The sequence below is a fragment of the Protopterus annectens genome, chromosome 14.part0 (assembly GCF_019279795.1).
Source record: "Protopterus annectens isolate FY-2018-M chromosome 14.part0, PAN1.0, whole genome shotgun sequence".
Lineage (NCBI taxonomy): Eukaryota > Metazoa > Chordata > Ceratodontiformes > Protopteridae > Protopterus > Protopterus annectens.
In genome coordinates, this window is record NC_056748.1 from 660,541,464 (window position 1) to 660,561,581 (window position 20,118).

At 37.6% G+C, this 20,118-nt stretch overlaps 1 protein-coding gene across 1 annotated transcript in view; it reads right to left on the reverse strand.

The window, feature by feature from the left end:
• Positions 1 to 20,118, reverse strand: part of LOC122789164 (tumor necrosis factor receptor superfamily member 6-like) — a 145,278-nt gene that overhangs the window by 84,527 nt on the left and 40,633 nt on the right. Inside the window, exon 4 of the mRNA XM_044056408.1 lies at positions 4,046 to 4,070. Within this exon, the coding sequence (XP_043912343.1) occupies positions 4,046 to 4,070 (25 nt within the window). The remainder of the gene's footprint in view (positions 1 to 4,045; positions 4,071 to 20,118) is intronic.

Below are 20,118 nucleotides of genomic sequence, written 5' to 3' on the forward strand. Positions count from 1 at the left end.
GAAATCTTGGGATAAGGAATTGTTAGATATTCAAAGTAAATTAGACTCTTATAAACATAATAATAAAGAAAATATTATGGACAAGAAAGTTATTGAAGAAATAAACAAACTAAATGAGAAATACAAAGAAATTTTAACTCATAAAGTTAAAATAACTTTAGAGAAATACAAGTTTTTGTCTTATTCAATAAGCCCCAAATACTTACATATACTTAAAAATAAAACAAAAAGTTTGAATAACAAAACCATAATAAAGAAATCTTTTCTCCAAGGAAAAAGAAGAATGTTTCTAGTATACCAGAAATACTAGATGAATTTAGAAATCACTTTCACAAAATTAACCATAATAACATTAACATGGAACCTAAAGATAAAATAAAGGAGTTTATAACCACAAACATGAATAAAAAGCTTAATAAACAACAGATTAAACTATTGGATAAGAGTATTTCATATACAGAAGTTATTACACAAATAAATAAGCTTAAATCAAACAAAGCACCGGGTAATGATGGTATTATACCAGAGATATATAAAATCATTTCTAAAAGTACATATTCATTAATACATAAGGTTTTTATTTTGGCCCAAACTGAGTTAATAACCCCCCCATCTTGGCAATATACATTTATTTTGCCAATTTTAAAACCTAATAAAGATCCAACAAGATGTTCTTCATATCGGCCCATCTCATTACTTAATGTTGATTATAAAATGTTTATGAGTATTTTTGCTGATAGATTGAAGACAATCATTCCCGGCATTATAGATATAGATCAGACAGGCTTCATTGTAAATAGAAATACTTTTGATAATATAAGAAGAACTTTAACATTAATAGATTTTGCAAATAGGAAAAAGAAAGATTTAGCACTTATTAGTCTTGATATAAGTTCAGCATTTGATTCAGTAAGTTGGGACTATCTGTTTACCTTAATGAAGTGCACAAACTTCTCAGATGCATTTGTAAATCTAATTGAGCATTTATACAAAGGAACGTTGGCTTATATTAAGGTAGGAACATATGTTTCACAAAAAATACCCATTCTTAAAGGTACAAAACAAGGATGTCCACTTTCTCCACTATTATTCACTTTAGTAATGGAGGCTTGGGCTAATTTGATCAGAAACAGTACTGACATAGAGGGTTTTGAAATAGATGAAAATACAACATCCACAATTCAACTTTTTGCAGATGATGTTCTAATTACATCAGCAGGATCTAATTCTTCTATGCAGTCTCTATTTGATAAAATGATGAATTTTAAAAGTATTTCTGGTTTAATATTCAATGAAGAAAAAACTAAAATAATACCTATATATACACGAAAAAATATTCTCATTAGTGATTTTACTAAATATGTACCCAATTCAGGTCAGATAACTTATTTAGGTATAATACTATCTAAAGATATTAAATCTATTATATATAATAATTATAATACCTGTTTTCTTAATATACATAATCTTTTTAATACCTGGAATAATATGTTTTTTACTATGGAGGAGAGACTTACAATTATTAAAATGATAATATTCCCCAAGATTTTATACTTAATACAATCAATAATACTTCCACCTACAAAAATAATTATCAAGAAACTGAATACACTAATGTTAAATTTCTTATGGGCACCTAATAGACCTAGGATTGCATTAAAGAAACATACTAATGGCTGGTCTCAAGGGGGTATTTCTTTTCCAGACTTTAATTTATATACTATCTCTTCTATTGTAAAAGTTATTACTTTATTAATAGATCAGTCATGTGTCACAAAATGGAAAGATTATTGGGAGCTAATTAGTATGCACTTCATGAAAATCTCCTTAACACATAAAAATATGATTGTAAATAACTCCATGTTATGGTTACTAAAGGAATTTTGTACTTCACCTATTACACCTAAACATATGGTTTGTTACCCATTAAATATTATTATTAGTTATCGTAACTTTATATTCATGCACCCTAAGTATAGGGAATGGAATTTTATTGTATTCCTATAATGTATACTCAGGGTATGCTTTTGTCATCTACTTCTGAAGGAACTCATTTAGCTATAGATAATGATCTAAAGTACTGGTATCAGTTGATATCTGATAATAAAGTTAAAAATCTAGATTTCTTAAAACAAGAATTTGATCTAAGAGAAACTTGCTGGTTAGAGGTTCAGACCTTTAGACAACATCTCATTAATAAAATAGATCTAATGTCTATAACAGTTAAAGAATCTATTCCAACACTGATTGATTACTTGATATTAAATTTACAACATAAAGTTTCTGATAAAGGTAAACTTTCACACATACATAAAATTATCAGACAAGAAACTTTTTACAGTGTAGATGCATACTGGAATTATTTCATTTCTGTTAATGGCGACCCACCAAATCAACAAGATAAACAATATATATTGGAATCTGCTTATAGAACTACGTCTTCCATTGTCTGGAGACTTTATACATGGAAATTTTTACATAGATCTTTTTATACACCTTTGATGATGAATAAAATAAATAATAAAAATAATTTATGTAAGAGATGTAATGTAGAAATTAATGCTGACTGGGCTCATATGTTTTATGACTGTATAAAATTGAAAGAATACTGAAGTCAATTAATGAATTTTTGCAGGCTCTTTTTACAGATAATTTCATTATTTCTAAATCTCTTATATTATTCAACACACCTGTACATCAAAGTGTTAAAAAGGTTAAGCTTCCCTTGTTATGGTCTATTCTAGCAGTGGCTAGGAAAATAACTAGAAATTGGATTTCAGATACACCTCCTTCGTTCAATGAATTTAAAAATGTTATGAATATAGTGTGCCATATGGAAATAAACACAATTAGGACAAGAACAAATAGAAAAACATCTTATTATATTGTATGGGATAATTTACAAAATTTGTTAAAAATTTTTTTAATTTCAATAGCATGGTATTTTAGTTTAATTAATTGATCTGATTGTAGTGGATGTCTTTGTAAATACTTTAGTTGTTTTGTTGAATATTATAATAATACCTATTTTTAATTACTTGTATAAAATTGTCATGATATTTCTCTTATATGTTAAAACAATAAACCTGTTTTGGAAAAAAAAATGCATTTAAACTAAATGTTAAAAATGAAAACACCACTGCATTTGGGTAAATAATTCCATCATCTAGCTTATAGTGTTAAGGGCATCCCGCTTCTAAAAGACAAGTGTAGGCAGAGACCTTCGAACATGGGTAGATGATTCCCTTGCCTGTAACATCCCACTACAACAGTGTTAGCAAATCTTTTTACCTGGTGTAGCAGATTGCAAAATAGATTTAATTTAGATCTATAGAAGTTCTTACTCCTCTATATTCCATACTGATCAAACCTATTATTGAATATAATGCCTTTTTTGGGATGTATCTTACTAGGTATATCCAACACATGGAAAGAACCCAGAGAATGCTAGATAAAAAGAACACATGCACTGTCCCTTTATTCAGTGTCCATTAGACTCCTTAGTGGCAAACTGTTCATAGCCTTTCAAGCCTTTATGGGTCCAGTAGTAAAAGACCCTTTAAATGTCTAAAAATTAAATAGGCCAATTAATAACAGAACCAAGGAGCTAAACATGCTTCAGCATATAAACACAACACAGCGGAGAGAGAGATTTGCCACCAAACTGTTACCCCTTCTCTGAAAAAAGAATCCACTTCAAATTAAGAAATAGGACACACTTTCCCCCTTTAAAAAGTAGTTAAACAACTGGATGGATATGTACAAATTCACCTCTGGTATGACTGACTGGTTTATTGCTTCTTGAAAAGGGAGGTAAGGTCTACAGGTGGGTACTGGCAAGGCATAAATGGCCACATGGCCAGTTGCCTTGTATATGTTATGATTTTAACACAAAAAATATGAAAGACAGCAAGGTGATTCAAGGAAGCAACTCATCCTATGTCTTCTGATACAAACTCAGTTATTTGCGCAACACATACAAGATACAATGCTACACTTCCACCAAGTTGTTTAAAGGTAACAAATGATTTCATAAAAAACATACCTGCCAACTCTGCTGGAAATTCATCCTACAAAAGATAACATAAATCAGATTAGTTTGTTACTTCACTTAAGAACTATTTTGTACATGTTAGGAATTTCATGTATGCAAAACAGCTTTTGTAACTGTTGATTTTTTTAATATATTTAATAAGAGTTATGTTGATGAACACACATCTATCCATGGAGCTGACTATGATGTGGAAAACATTAAGGGATAATTATACCCTCACAATACAAGTTCATAAGTGTGTACTAGGCTAATGCCCCTGGAGCATTTACAAGCCTAGCCCCAAAGAATTGCCCAGGCACCGTGCCACCCGATGTTAGTTCACAGTACCCCTATCCAGTAGGGCAACTGGAGCAATCCCTGGGTTGAACTTTCTGTTACCCATCCACTCATCAAGATTTCTCTTGAAGAGGGCCAGTGAAGTGCTCTGCTTGAGATGAATGGGAAGCTTATTCCAGAGTATGGGCAGTCTTTGACAGATGAACGTATCCCTCCAACATGTTCTGTTAATTGTGGCAATGAGGTTGTGATCTCTGGAGCATGTGCCATGGAGGGATTGGGATTTCTTTAGTTGTAGCATTTCAAGTAAGGCTTGGTCGGACCTGGCTTTGTAAGTCAAGCAGACATCACCTCTAAGTAGACGATAAGACACTGAGAACAGTTGAAGTTACTTGAGTCTGTCCATGTAGGATATTTGTTTAAGGCCTAGGATCCTTTTTGTGAGGTACTTTTGTGGCCTCTCCAGCTGTTGTAGGTGTCTGGTCAGGTACATGCCAAACAGGACGTTACATTTGATGATTGGTCTAATGACGGATGAGTAGAGAGGGATGATGACCTCTTTCTTCCTGGATGCGAAACCTTTGGTTATAAGATGTGCTATGTAGAAGGACTTTCTGACCACAGACTTTTCATAACATCTTGAGATGGTATTAGGAAATCTGGCACAATTCCTGGATAATAGTCTTCTCCAGAGAGGCAAGCAGATCCTGGTACAACTGGCCCAAAATGCAGATCAGGTTCCAAATTACTTGGGGTGACGCTGTCACAATCAAGAAAAGATTCTAGCTCAGATGGTCTTCTAGAAGATGTTCTTCACTATCATAACAGCTGCCCGTAACATGAGATCCATGGGCAACATCAATTGTCAGATCTTTATGACTGGTCTACAAAGGTTGCAAGACAGTGTGCCACCTTGACTGTTTATGTACTATATGATAGTTGAATTCCTGCTGTTTAATCAAGGTATTTCTGAAACCCATTCCTTACTGAATGCTTTTATTGTCAGGAGCACCATTATCCTTTTTTAAGTTGATATGCATCAAATTTTTCAGAACGACCAACTTAAATGGATTAATATCTCCAGCAAGAACTAGCTTTGCCATTGAGCACCCTATTCACTCACAACCTAATTACAGGTTTCATTCCAGCAGAGTGGAAAACTGCCATTGTCATCGCCTTGCACAAATGTGGTGCCACTACTGACCCAGGAAACTATCGCCCCATTAGCTTGACAAGTCTGATCCGTAAAGCCATGGAGCGTATTATTATGGATCTCATAAACAAGAACATAGGCAATCTCCAAGCACTTGACCCCCACCCAGTTCAGATTAGTTAGGGGCAGATCTTGCCTACTGAACCTGGTTGAATTCTTTGAGACTGTCACCAAGGCCCTGGATAAGAGAAAGTCAGTACACATAGATTACCTTGACTTGGACAAGGCCTGTGACACAATCCCCCACTTGGGCATCATCAAAAAGCTAACACAACTTGATGCAAATCCATATCTCATCAAAAGGGTGGCTGGGTGGCCAACTGGCTCACTGATAGGACCCATAAGGTCAAAACAGATGCCACCACCTCAGACAGCAGACCTGCCACTAGTGGTGCTCCCCAGGGATCTGTCTTGGGACCCCTACTGTTTGGCATGTACTTCTCAGAGGTCCAGGCAAAGACTAAGGGCCTGTGGCTGACCAAGTTTGTAGATGACTAAGTTGGGTGCAGTCACTGACTCACCAAATAATAGTAACATACTTCAAGAGGGTCGCACAGCTACAAATAACTGGTGCCAAAGTAATGGCCTTAGGTTAAACACAAAAAAAATGTATTATAACATTCATTAAAAACATGGCCCCTACTGGTTACCACATCAATGGCAACACCCTAAGCACACAATCTGTGGTGAGAACCCTGGGTACTCAGGTTGATAATCTCACATTCAATCATCATGTGGAGGCAGTGATCACAAAAAGCCTTTTGCTTGGCTAATCTCATAAGTAAAGGGATCACAATCAGAAAAAAAGGAGGTTATTACATCTCTGTACTCCTCCCTCATTTGGCCTATAATTAAGCATAATGCCCCGTTTGGTATGTAACTCTCCAAACACCTGCACCAAGTGGAATGGCCACAAAACTACCTCATAAAGAGAATCCATGGCCTCCAAAATCTGTCCTATGTGGACAGGCTCAAATCACTATCACTCTACTCAGTATCATACAGATTGCTCAGAGGTGATCTGTGTCTCGCCTACAAGGCAATATCAGACCCTGCCCTACTAGAGATGCTCCATATCCGGAAGTCTAACTCCTCACACATTACCTGCTCAATAGGCCTAAATCTAACACGAGACATAAACAAAACCTGCTGGAGAGACAGGTTTGTCTCCTAGAGACTGCCCTGTCTCTGGAATAAACTTCCCATACATGTCAAACAAAGCACCTCTCTGACCCTCTTCAAGCACAACCTTGAAGAGTGGATGGGAAACAACAAATTAGGCCAAGGGGTTCCACCTTTGCCCCTCGTTAACAGGGGTGACAGGTGCTGACTGAGAGTTCTTTTTTGGGGGTAAACTCTTGGCCAGGTTTGTAAGGGCCCCAGGGCCATTAGACTAGTAATCTCCTATGAACTTATGAACAGATTCTACACTGAGCACATCATTGTGAGTACAAATGTTTTATCACTGGGGCAGGTTAATTCCTTAAGAGGGTAAAAATGATTTACCAAGATTCGGATGCATCATCAGCAGCTACCATAAAGCTCCTTACCAATGAAACTATTAAGAAAGATGCATAATGTGTCTGTCATCTGATCCCATAAGCTATATTTGTAATGCTGAAACGTCCTACGATATCTAGCATATGGAGCTAGGAGAATGCTGGCTGATATTCAACCCAGGAGTGCTAGAAAGGTCCTTGACAATAGTCTAGTCTGGGATGTTACCGCCCCTAGAAGTCGATTTACAATGGTTCCAAATCAGATTTCTTTTCATTCACAGCCCAGTCTAGAGATTCTAGAAACTGAATAGCTATCTTGACATTGTCCAGTGGTGGTTACAGATATCAAGCCTGACTGAAATAGTCATCCATTCATGATAAATGTGCTGAATTCCTAAGGAGGAGCTGCAATACTGAATGCCAATACCACAACATAAATGTGTTTTTTCCAAAGGTTTGTCAGTAGTGATATCTTTGCCTTACAGGTTCAGGATCCTCAGTCTTCATATATGGTTAGTATCTGTGTGGAGTCCAGACACACACACACACACACACACACACACACACACACACACACACACACACACACACACACACACACACACCTGTGGCTACAAAGTGTTTATACAGCAGGCTACTTAACCAGGATAATAAATCTTAAATAAACAAATAAACGTTGAACTGACATTTTCTGTGAATGTATGCTAAGATGCATCACTTACAACAAGAGTTGCCATACAGGTTTTGTAAAATGGAGGGCGGAGGACTGGACGGCCACCACACTCAATTTCAGCAACTTTAAATAACTGATCAAAGAAAACAGATTCAAACTAGATCACCATGTTCTACTGTCTTTTTTTTAGGACTAGAAAGAATGGTAAAATCCTAGGACTGCAGAAGGCACTTGCCCAATTACTCCTTTTACTATTACCTTTTGTAACAGAGGCTTTGCTAGCATCACATCTAGCTGATGAAGAGGCTTCAAAAGATATTATGTTTTGTATACTACTTTCAAAGCATAACACTTTTTCAGAAAATTCTATACTAGGTGTGTTGTGTAGATCAATGTGTACATGTACTTTTAAGAAACTATCCAAGGGCTTGCACAAGTGTATAACTACTTTGATGTGCCATGCTGATAGACTCCTACCCAAGAAGACTGAATGCTGTAATGAAATCAAAAGGTACTTCAAAGTACTAGAATACGGGTGTGCACATGTATGCAACCAGCTTATTGTATGTTTTTTCCCCTAACAGATTTATTTATTTTTCAATTGAATTTCACAGGTCACACTAAAGACTGGAAAAGTTTTGAAATTATTTATTGTGGTCTGATTTTTTTTATATATCACAAAAACCTGGCATTTTAACAGGGGTATGTAAACTTTTTATATCCACTGTATGTAAGGTCTGTCTGTTAACTAGTTTGTTTACATGTTATGATGCTGTTATCCATCCTGATGTGTTTTTTTATATTAAAGCATCTAAACAAAATACCCCGCCTTGCTTGTCATCTATGTTAGAGAGAGACGAGTGACATGGTGTCAGAAGTGACGTATCTAAAAGGACATGATAACAGAAACAGCATGGCTAAAGGGCATGATCTTGGAGGCGGTATGGCCTAAAACAACTTAAGGCACTTACTTCAAACTGGTGGAATATACAAGAGTGAATCATCCCTATAATGTGCATACTTCTACTTCGCAAAACAAGTCAAAAACAAATTTCAGGTATTAAAACTTGCTCAGCACTATTCCTTATTTGCAAAATATAAAACAAGGCATAAAGAACATTCTAAATGATATTCCCATAAACCGATATGTACGATATCGATAAAAATATTTGAATTTTTAAGGGATGAGTTGATAAAGGACAGACTTGTGTGTGGTATTAAAGATGATGGTGTGAGAAAGATTTTGTTTTGTGACAGTGATTTAACTTTGAATAAGGCCATTGAAATTTATCAAATATACGAGCTCACAGAAAAGCACACAAGTATACTTACAAATGAGAACAGCTCTAAAAGGCACAGTGATAAAGCTCATGTTGACAGTATGCAGCACATTAATAAAAGAAACATGTCCAAGCACATGGCAGCAATTGTAGCCCCTGCGGAACTCACTGGTAAACCCAAGAAATTTCTAGCAAATTCCAGAGTTCGCACAGTCTCACTGAAGCATAAGAGTGAGTCAGCAAACTCAAACCATGGGCCCCAACCTAGTTTCATTGCCAACTGTCATAATTGTGTTGGAAGTCATGAATCTAAAAAGGAAAAATGGTTGGCTTTTGGTCAACAATGCCCCAAATGCAATAAATGAAATAATTTCAAAAGGTTTTGTAAATCGAAAGGCCTATATTCTCTTATTAAAAGGGAACACTTTAAGAAACTAGATGATCAATTAGAAAGCTGCAACTCTACTATATGTTGATGGTTAGTGTGTCATGAAACAGTCAATGCAGTAGATTTAAGAGAAAAGAATGATGTATTTTGCACTGTTTGAATAAATGGCAAACACACAGCTCAAAGCTGACACAGGTTTCAAGTGCAATGCCTGTCACAAGTGGTGTACCACAGGGCTCAGTCCTGGGCCCACTCTTGTTTGGCATCTACTTTTCCGAAGTACAAGCAAACACAGGAGGGTTATGGCTGACAACGTTTGCAGATGACTGCAAACTGGGCGCCATAGTAGAAAACACATCTGACACAGATATCCTTCAGAAGGGTCTCACAGAAACGGATAACTGGTGCCAGAGCCATGGCCTAAAGTTAAATGCCAAAAAATGCATAGTCATACCCTTCGGGAAAAACAAGGTTACCCCTAGCTACCAAATAGGTGGCAATCCACTGAGCACAGAAGAAGTTATCAGGGACCTGGGGACCCAGATTGATAGTAGTCTGTCATTCGACACCCATGTAGCTAAAGTAGTTAGGAAGACCTTCTACACTGCCCACCTTATCATGAAGGGATTCTCATCTAGATCAAGGAGGTCATAGTCTCCCTATACTCATCACTCATCAGACCAATGATTGAGTACAATGCCCCATTCGAATGTATCTGACCCGACACTTGTAGCAGCTGGAGAGGCCACAAAGTACCTCAACAAAAGCATACAGTGGCTCAAACATGTCTCCTATGGTGCCCGACTGAAAGGACTCCACCTCTATCCAGTCGCCACCGCTTGCTCAGAGGTGACCTTTGCCTAACATACAAGGCCATGTCAAACCCAGATTTGATGAATATGCTTCACCTCAAAAAATCTAGATCCGTCAGAGCCACAAGGCGGAGACTTAAACCTCGACACGGCTATTAATAGGACGTGCTGGAGGGATAGATTCATCACCCAAAGACTCCCTATGCTGTGGAATAAAATCCCGGTATATGTGAGGCAGAGCACCTCGCTGGCCTTGTTCAAGAGAAATCTTGACCAATGGATGGGAGATCGCAGATATACCCCAGGGATTACCTCAGTGTCACTGCTCAACAGAGGCACAGCAAAATAATGGGTATAGTTCCCCATACTAAAGGGGTGGCGTAAGCCACAAAACTATGGGCTAGGCTTGTAAATGCCCTCGGGCAGATAGCCTAGTATGAACCTATGAATGTTATGTCAGCAGAAACATTTGCTAGTGTGTGTCATGGTGAAAGGCTTAATTTGGCAAGGTATGCGAAGCTTGTTGCTTATGGAGGTGAAGAAATTCAAACCAAAAGCTCAGACATGCTTTCATGTTACTCTGCTGGAAGATGCTACAACTTGTTACTTTATGTGGTCAAGATTAGGGCTCAGACATTTAATAAGGAAAGTCCACCATGTTAGCTTAAAAGACCACTACTCTAATTTCATCCAGTACATTTTTCTACCTATGCTGATCTTTTCAAGGACAAATTAGGCAAACTTCCAGTTGTGTACTCCATGAAGTTAGACCCAGAGGTCATTCCGGTTATCAAGGCCAGCACATAAAGTTCCAATAGCTATGCAGGTGTGATTTGCCCAGCTGAAACTCTACTGAATGGGTATCTTCCATGGTGGTAGCTCATAAGAAAAGCTCAGATGACATTAGAATATGTATTGATCCATGAAATTTGAACAAAGCACTAAAAAGACCTAATCATCCAATGTGCACAGTTAAAGAATTTGCAGCCTTGATGCCAAATGCCACTATTATTTCTGTCTTAGATGCAAAGAGTTCATTTTGGCAAATTCAGCTCGACAAGAAATCATTACTGCTCACTACTTTCAGTACTCTATTTGGCAGGTACAGATTTTTGAGAATGTAATTTGGGATACATTCTGGAAGTGAAGACTTTCAGCGAGCAATTGAGCAAATTTTTTCTGAGCATCCTTGTGCTATTATAGTAGACGACATTCTAGTAGGAGATTATGAAGCAGAACATGATAGAAACCTCAGAAAAGTTCTGGAAAGGGCACATCAATTGAATCTTAAGCTCAATCCACTCAAATGCAAATTCAAGCTACAAGAAGTTACTTATGTTGGCCATTCATTTACTAATACAGGCTTACAACCACACCCTTCAAAGCAAACAGACATTCTCAAGGTGCCAGCTCCAGACAATGTTCAAGCCCTGCAACGTTTTCTTGGCATGGTCAACTATCTAGACAAGTTAATTCCAGACTTGAGCCAACCATCAGCACCACTTAGAGAAATGACATGCAAGGATGTATCCTGGTCCTGGTTAGAGCAACACAAAAGCGCATTTGATGTCCTGAAATAGAGAATTGCTAGTCCAACTCTCAGATACCATGATGTTCACAAGCCAGTTACACTTTCCTGTGAAGCTTCGAAATTTGGTCTTGGAGCAGTTATTCTACAAGAAGATCAACCTGTTGCCTATGCATCAAGAACTCTTACCCAAACCAAGATGCAGTATGCCCAGATTGAGAAAGAGCTTTTGGCAATTTTGTTTGCATGTTCAAAGTTCCATGATTATGTTTATGGTAGGCCTATCCAGATCAAAACAGACCACCAACCTTTAGTCACCATATTGAAAAAGCCTATGCATTCATCTCCAGCCAGACTGCAGCGCATGAGGCTAAGATTGCAAAAGTCTAATTTCAATCTTGTCTACAAGAAATACAAACTTCTTTATCTTGCTGATGCATTATCCAGAACATCCAGAAATACCACAAAACAGCATGAGAAAGAGAACCTTGATTTTGAAGTCATGGAAGTGGCAAATGTTTTTTCCACATGTCTTGAGGAGCGTTGAAATCACACAGCCACAGATCCAGTTTTACAAAGGCCTAACCACTTTATTAATCAAGGATGGCCATCAAAGCAATCTAGTTTACCTCAATAAGTGGAACCTTACTTTCCATACAGAGATGAGAATTTGTCTGACAAAGGTATCATTATGAAAGGTCCAAAAATAATTGTTCCAAACTCCTTGCAACAAGAGTACATTACTATCTTGCATCGTAGTCACCCAGGAGTTGACTCTACCAAAAGAAGGGTGAGAGGGCTAGTATTTTGGCCTTCTATGTTACATGACATTGAAAGAGCACTTTCATCTTGTTCTGTGTGTAATGGTACTAAGCCACATCAACAGAAGGAGCCACTTCAGCTAAACCAAATTCAGGAACTACCTTGATCGACAGCAGCCATGGACATCTTCGAGTGGAATGGTCAGCATTATTTGTTGTTAGTAGACTCTTACTCCAACTGGTTAGAGACTGACTTACTTCTAAACCTAACATCTAGTACTGTTATTACTAAGATGAAACGTCATTTTGCAGTACATGGCAGCCCGCACAGAGTTATTTCTGACAATGGCACACAGTTTACAAGCCAACAGTTCAAAAGATTTGCAGAAGAACTGGACTTTAATCATGTCATGAGTAGCCTGAGTAGCCACAGTCAAACAGCTTGGCAGAATGTACAGTTCAAAGTGCAAAACAGGTACTTGAGAAATCAAAACAAGATAATACTGATGTTTTCTTGAATCTCTTGAATCTCAGAAATGTTCCTTGTGATGAACATCTTGGTTTACCTGCTCAGAGACTTCTGGCGAGACAAACCAGAACCACATTACCAATCAGTAGTCAATTGTTGGTTCCACGTGTCAAGAACAACAAGTTAGTGAATACCAATCTGTTGAAGAAATGCTTAACCCAGAAGTCCTACAATGATAAGACCAGCAAACCGCTCAACCAATTACAAAAAAGAGAGGTGGTAAGTATAGAACACAGCATGCATTGTAACTTTAAGAAGCATTTTAAAGTGAGGGCATGTGCGTATAGATCAAGAGCATGTGCAGGCAGCAGTGCTATTTTGAATGAACAGCCAGAGTGTTAACATGTATGAGTGCAGTAGTTTGTTTACAAGTTTATTTAAGTTTAAGTTACTAAGCCTCAATCATGATGTTTTTGTATATAATAAAGCTGTTTGAACTGAACCCATAAACGCTCGTCTGTTTTATCCTGACCGGATGAGCGACATGGTGTCAGAAGAGGGATTCATGGACGACGTGGTGTTAGAAGCTGCATGCCTGAACACCATGGTGTTAAACCAGAAGTTAGAAAGAAGCCAGAAGTCGAGCCATGACATGCACAGTTATAATAGGGGTATACTGAGGAAAGACTTGTCACAACCTGCTCAAACTATTCAAAAGAAAAAAGGTCAGAAACAAACTTCAGGTAATTAAAACTTGCATAAATGATTTATTTTGCAAAGAAAACGATACAAAGCATTCACAAAGCACAAAATACATTATTAATCAAACAAAATGCACAAAATGCATTTTTGATTAAACAAAATGTTCGAAACCATGATCTTTGATAGAATTATTCAAAATACTTGAGTATTCAGTTACTTCTTATTTGCATAAAGAGCATGTTAAAAGTAAAACGAGCACAAGAAAAGTATAACGAGCATGACAGAAGTCAAACGAGCATGATGAGTACAATAAAAGGGAAAATGAGCATGAAGAGCAAAGCGACTGCATGTTTTTCAATAAACAACCACTTTTTTTATAAGAGCTACTATTTTGCATTGATCAAAGCTATTCAAAATATAACTAGAGTTGTTTGAAGTATCTCAGAGTGTGCAAAGTCTTTGCACTGTGTGCTTTATTACAGTACAATTATTTTGAAGAGTTTACTGTGTGAAAAGTACAGTTATTTCACAAAGTGCAGTCATTTCAAAGTGTTTTATATCGCCAGGTACAGTCATTTTGAGAATTTTCTTATGCTGTGTACAGAGCTATTTCTCAGTGTAGTCATTTCAAAGTGTTTCTTACACTATACAGAGTTATTTCACCAAGTACAGTCATTTCGAGAAGTTTGGATTTCACAGTGGTGCAGCGGTAGCATTGTCGCTTCACAGCAAGAGACTCTCCGGTTCGATTCTCAGCTGGAGGAGCCAGCATGTCCTCCCTCCAAGTTGGACTTTCCCAGTAAACAAATGTTAAATAAATACAATAAAAAATACAATTTTTGTGCTGTGTACAGTTCATTCGCAAAGTGCAGTCATTTTGAAGTGTTTCTTACAGTAATTTCAAAGTGTTCTTGTGGTACAGCGACTTATTTCATAAAGTACAGTTACTTCAAAGAGTCTGTTATGCTACTGAGAATAATTACAAGTTTCTGGCATAAATTTCTGACGTGTGTGTCTAAGTTTATATGTAATTCCAAGAGTCTTTATTACTGTGTGTTGGCATGACAGAGGCATTCCGCAGACCCAGTCCACTTGTGTTTCATCATAACATTGCAGGGAATTGGAGAGTATTTGAACAGGAAAAAGATATTTTCATACAAGCAGCTTTTTCTGACAAAGATGCACATACGAGGGCATTTATTCTGCCTAACCTAGTAGGGTCAGAAGTCATTGATAGAGAGCGTTCATTTGTGTATGCACCAGCAGTATATGCAGGAGAAGGGAAAAGCCGTCATACTGTTGTGCAAACTGAATCAAGGGAAGACCCAGAGTACTTGAAATGTACATTTAGAGAAATGTGTAACCCTCAGACAAATGTTACATTGGAGAGACACTTATTTATACAAGAGACCAAAAGCCACGAGAAACTTGTGCAGCTTATATTACTGACTTGAGAAACAAGGCTAAAACATGCAGATTTGGTAATTTGAAAGACGAGCTGATAAAGGACAGGCTTGTGTGTGTGGTGTTAATAATGCTGCAGTGAGAAAGACTTTGCATCGAGACAGGGATTTAAAATTGAGCAAAGCCATAGAGATTTGTCAAATACATGAGTTTACAGAAAGGCACACAAATATTCTTGCAAGTGATAAGATCATGGTTTCAGCAGCCTCTAGAGCAAACGTAGACAGCATGCAACAGGTGGCTAACAGAAACAGGCCTAAGCACATGGCAGCTGCAGCCCTGAAAGGATTTCCGGGGAATAGCCTGTACTTTTCTGGCAAGTTCTAAAACTAGATCAGTAAAATGGACATGCTTAGTGCAGCACAAAGGTGAGTCAGCAAAACCAAAGTCTAGTCTCATTGTTAACTGTTGTAATTTTGGTGCCAATCATGAGTCTAAAAGAGGAAAGTGCTTAGCATTTGGTCAGCAATGCCCATGAGTGTAAAAAATTGAACCACTTTCAGAAGTTTTGTACATCTAGAAAGCCTCATTCCTTTATTAAGAAAGGTCACTCAAAAAAGCAAGATGATCATATAGAAAGCTGCAACTCTACTTACTATGTAGATGGTGTATCATTGATTGGTGAAAAGGTTAATGTAGTATATTTGTTGGCAAAAAACAGTGTTTTGTTCTGTCCTCATTAATGGTAAACACACACAGCTCAAAGTGGAGACTGGTTTAAAGTGTAATGTTATGTCAGCAGAAACATTTGCTATAGTAAGTGCTGGTGAACAACTTAATTTGGCCAACTGTGTAAACCTTGTTGCTTATGGAGGTGAAGAGATTCAAACCGAAGGCTCAATAGTGCTTTCATGTTATTCAGCTGGGAACAGTTACAGCTTGCAATTTTTATGTAGTTAAAAGACCTGTGTAATCATCATTAGGTCTCAGAGACAGTTTAAAAAAGAAACTACTTTCTTTTACCAAAGAAGTCCATCATGTAAGCACAAGTCCTAGTTTCAGTTTCACCGATGATGTTTTCAAAGAGTATGCTGATATTTTTGAAGACAAGCTAAGTAAACATCCAGTTGTCTACTCCATGAAATTAGACCCATATCAGTCCAGTGGTCAGACCAGTGAGAAGAGTTCTGATAGCTATGCAAGACAAAGTCAAAGTCCAACTAGACAAAATGGCACAGAAAGTTGTGATTTGTTGAGTTACAGAACCAACTGAATGGGTGTCTACCATGGTAGTCGCTCATAAGATAAGCTGAGATGAAAACAGAATATGTATTGACCATCCTATGCATACAGGCGAGGAAGTTGCTACCCTCATGCCAAATGCCACTGTTTTTTCCATCTAAGATGCAGAGTTCATTTTGGCAAGTAATGCTTAATTGCAAATCTTCACTACTGACTACATTCAGTACATCATTTGCTATATACAGATTTCTCAGAAAGCCTTTTGAAATAAATTCTGCCAGTGAAGTCTTTCAGCGTGCAATGGAGCAAATATTTTCAGGCTATCATGTGCTATAATAGTAGACAATTTACTGATTGGAGGCAATGGTAAAGCAAAGCACGACAAAACCCTCAGGAAAGTTAGAGCGTGCAAAGTGAATCTAAAACTCAGTCCTCTGAAATGTAAATTCAGGCTACTAAAACTTACTTATGTGGGTCATTTATTTACCAGTACAGGCTTACGACCAGATCCTTCCAAACACACAGCCATTCTGGAGATGCCAGCTCCAGACAATGTCCTAAGTCTTACAGTGTTTTTGTTGTATGTTTAACTATTTGGGCAAGTTTATACCAGACTTCACTGAATTATCAGTGCCTTTAAGACAGCTGACATGCAAAGATGTTATCTGGTTACGGCTGGAATACCACCAAAGTGCATTTCATGACCTGAAACAGAAAATTGCCAGTCTGCCTATATTAAGATATTATGATGTCCACAAACCAGTAATTCTTTCCTGTCATGCTTCAAAGTTCCATCTTGGTGCAGTTATTCTTCAAGAGATCAGACCAGTAGCCTATGCATCTAGAACTCTTACCCAAACTGAGATGCAGTATGCTCAGATTGAGATGGAACTTTTAGCAATTGTGTTTGCATTTTGAAGTTCCATGATTATATTTATGGCGGAGCTATCTGCATTGAGACTGATCATCAACCTCTAGCCACTATTTTAAAGAAGCCTATGCATACAGCTCCAGCAAGGCTACACAGAATGATGCTCAGATTACAAAAGTACAACTTTAAAATGGTCTATACAAAAGGCAGACTCCTCTATCGGGGTGATACCTTATTCAGATCACCTAGAAATACCACAGAAAAGCTCTCTGCAGAAAACTTTGACTTCGATGTCATGGAAGTGCATAATTTTTCTACCACAAGACTTGATAAGCTAAGAAATCATACAAAGACTGATCCAAATTTTGCAAAAGCTCAACCACTTTGTCAATATTGGATGGCTGTCAAAGCAATCTTGTGTACCAATAGAAGTGCAACCTTATTTTCCTTAGAGAGATGAGATGTTGATGGAAGATGCTATCATTTTCAAAGGCCCTAAAGTTATTGTTCCTACTTCCTTACAATAGGAGTACATTCAGATTTTGCATTGTGGCCACCCAGGTTCCAAAGCTATCAAAAGAAGGGCGAGAAGACTAGTATTTTGGCCTTCTCTTTCAAAAGATATTGATAAAGTACTTCAGTATGCAATAGTACTAAACCGCATTTGTAAAAACAACTGATTCAGCCAAGCCAGATTCCTGAACTACCTTGGTCAACAGTAGCTACTGACATATTCAAGTAAAATAGTCAATATTAGTTAGGGATGGCAGACTCTTATTCAAACTGGTTCGAGATTGATCTGCTACCTAACCTAATGTCCAGTACTGTCATTACCAAGTTGAAACGCCATTTCTCAGTCCACGGGGGTCCACAAAAAGTTATTTCTGCAACGGTGCCCAGTTTACCTGTCAGTTATTTCAGGAATTTGCAAAAGAGTGGGACTTTATCCATATTACCAGTAGTCCTGAGTACCCACAGTCAAATGGTCTAGCTGAGTGTGCTGGACAGAGTGCAAAGCAATTATTGGAGAGATCAAAGCATGACAATACTGATATCCTCTTGAATTTACTCAATCTCAGAACTACACCCTGTGACAATCTACTTTGCTCACCTGCTCAGAGACTTTTATCTAGGAAAATCAGAACAACCTTGCCTATCAGTTCCAGTTTGTTGGTGCCTAATGCTAAAAACACCAGAGCAATCAAAGTCCAACTATTTAAAAAGCATTCATTTCAGAAGTCCAACTGTGATAAAACGAGCAGATTTCTTCATCTACTGAAAGAAGGAAAGATTGTGAGGGTACAAACGGTGAAATGTTTTGATCGAACTGGTCAAGTGAGAGGTGCATCTGCAGAGTCACGATTTTACTTGGTAGAATCTCAGGATACAGAATACAGAAGAAATTGCAGACATCTACTAACAGTGTCTGGATTAAAATTGCAGCATTGTACCTGTGATACAGACTCTAGATCTCAGGGCACCCCAGATGATGTTCCTGTTGAAGGACATGTCTCAGTACCTATCCCCATTCCTAATGATTTCCCACATATCCTTGAAGTTGAATATTCATTAAAGACAATCCCTGTTGCTAAACCATGTCTTAATTTTTATGTCAAATGATCAGGTCTTATTTCTAGACCTAGTGAAAAATACGCAGCAACCTGGACAGGATTGTTTGATTTGTAATTAGTTCTATATAATTGCATATCAAAGGATAATTTCTGTACAACTGCAAGTCAATGAATGTTGTCATTTTTTTTCTGTGTATGACTTATTTCTCAGAGAGGGATGATATAGAACAGAGCGTGTGTTGTAACTTTAAGAAGCATTTCAAAGTGAGGGTAATTGCATATAAATAAAGAGCACGTGTAGGCAGCAGTGCCATTTTGGATGAGCAGCCAGAGTGTTAACATATATGAGTGCAGTAGTCAATCTGCTTACAAGTTTATTTAAGTCCAAGTTACTAAGCCTCGATCCTGATGGGTTCTCGTATATAATAAAGCTGCTTGAATTGAACCCACAACCACTCGTCTGTTTTATCCTGACCAGACAAGTGACAGTAAGGATGCAAATATCCAAAGGTTATGATCAGATTGGTGTCGTAAAGAATATTTGCTCAGAGCCAAGTCGCACATTATGGAATCACAAGAAGCAGTCTTTAGGCAGAAGTGGAAACATCTGAGACCAGTGTCTGAGGTTATACCACATCATATAGCCTATGCGAAAGACGCTTCATCTCAGAGTGAGTTGTCCTGTGTTCCAATTACAGAGAAGTTCCAGAGGACATTCCCATTTCTGTGATGAATCCAGAAGTTCTTGATAGGAGTTGTGCACCGCAGACTGTCCCTGTTGCTAAATTTTGTCCAGACTGTTATGTTATGAGATATGGTCACATCTCAACCCTGTAGCAGATGTGAAGCAACTCGGACATGAACATTTTTGTTTCGAATGTCTATAGTAATGCATGTCTAACTCTAATGTTGGTTTTACAAAGGGCAATCTTTTAAGAGGGAGGATGTAGATGAATGTGTGTATGTGCCTTTAAGAAGCTATCCAAGGGTTTGCACAAGTGTATAAATACTGAGCATGTGCAAGCTAGACTGCCATTTTGTAGTAAACTGTTGAGCTGTAAGCATGTACGTATGCAAGGTCTGTCTGTTAACTAGTTTATATTTTATGATGCTGCTATCCATCCTGACGTGTTTCTATGTATTAAAGCATCTAAACAAAACACCCTGCCTGCTTGTCGTCTATGTTAGTGAATGAGACGATCGATATGTTGGAAGTTAACTATCCTTCCATACTAAAATACAAAAGTTAAATGAAAAGCAGTAAATAAGGAATACAAATTGACAACAGCAGGATTGTATTCCTTCTGTTAGGTTTACCACAACAGTCACATGGAGGTAACTGTTTTTCACCAAGAGTGAGTGAGAGAGACATAGT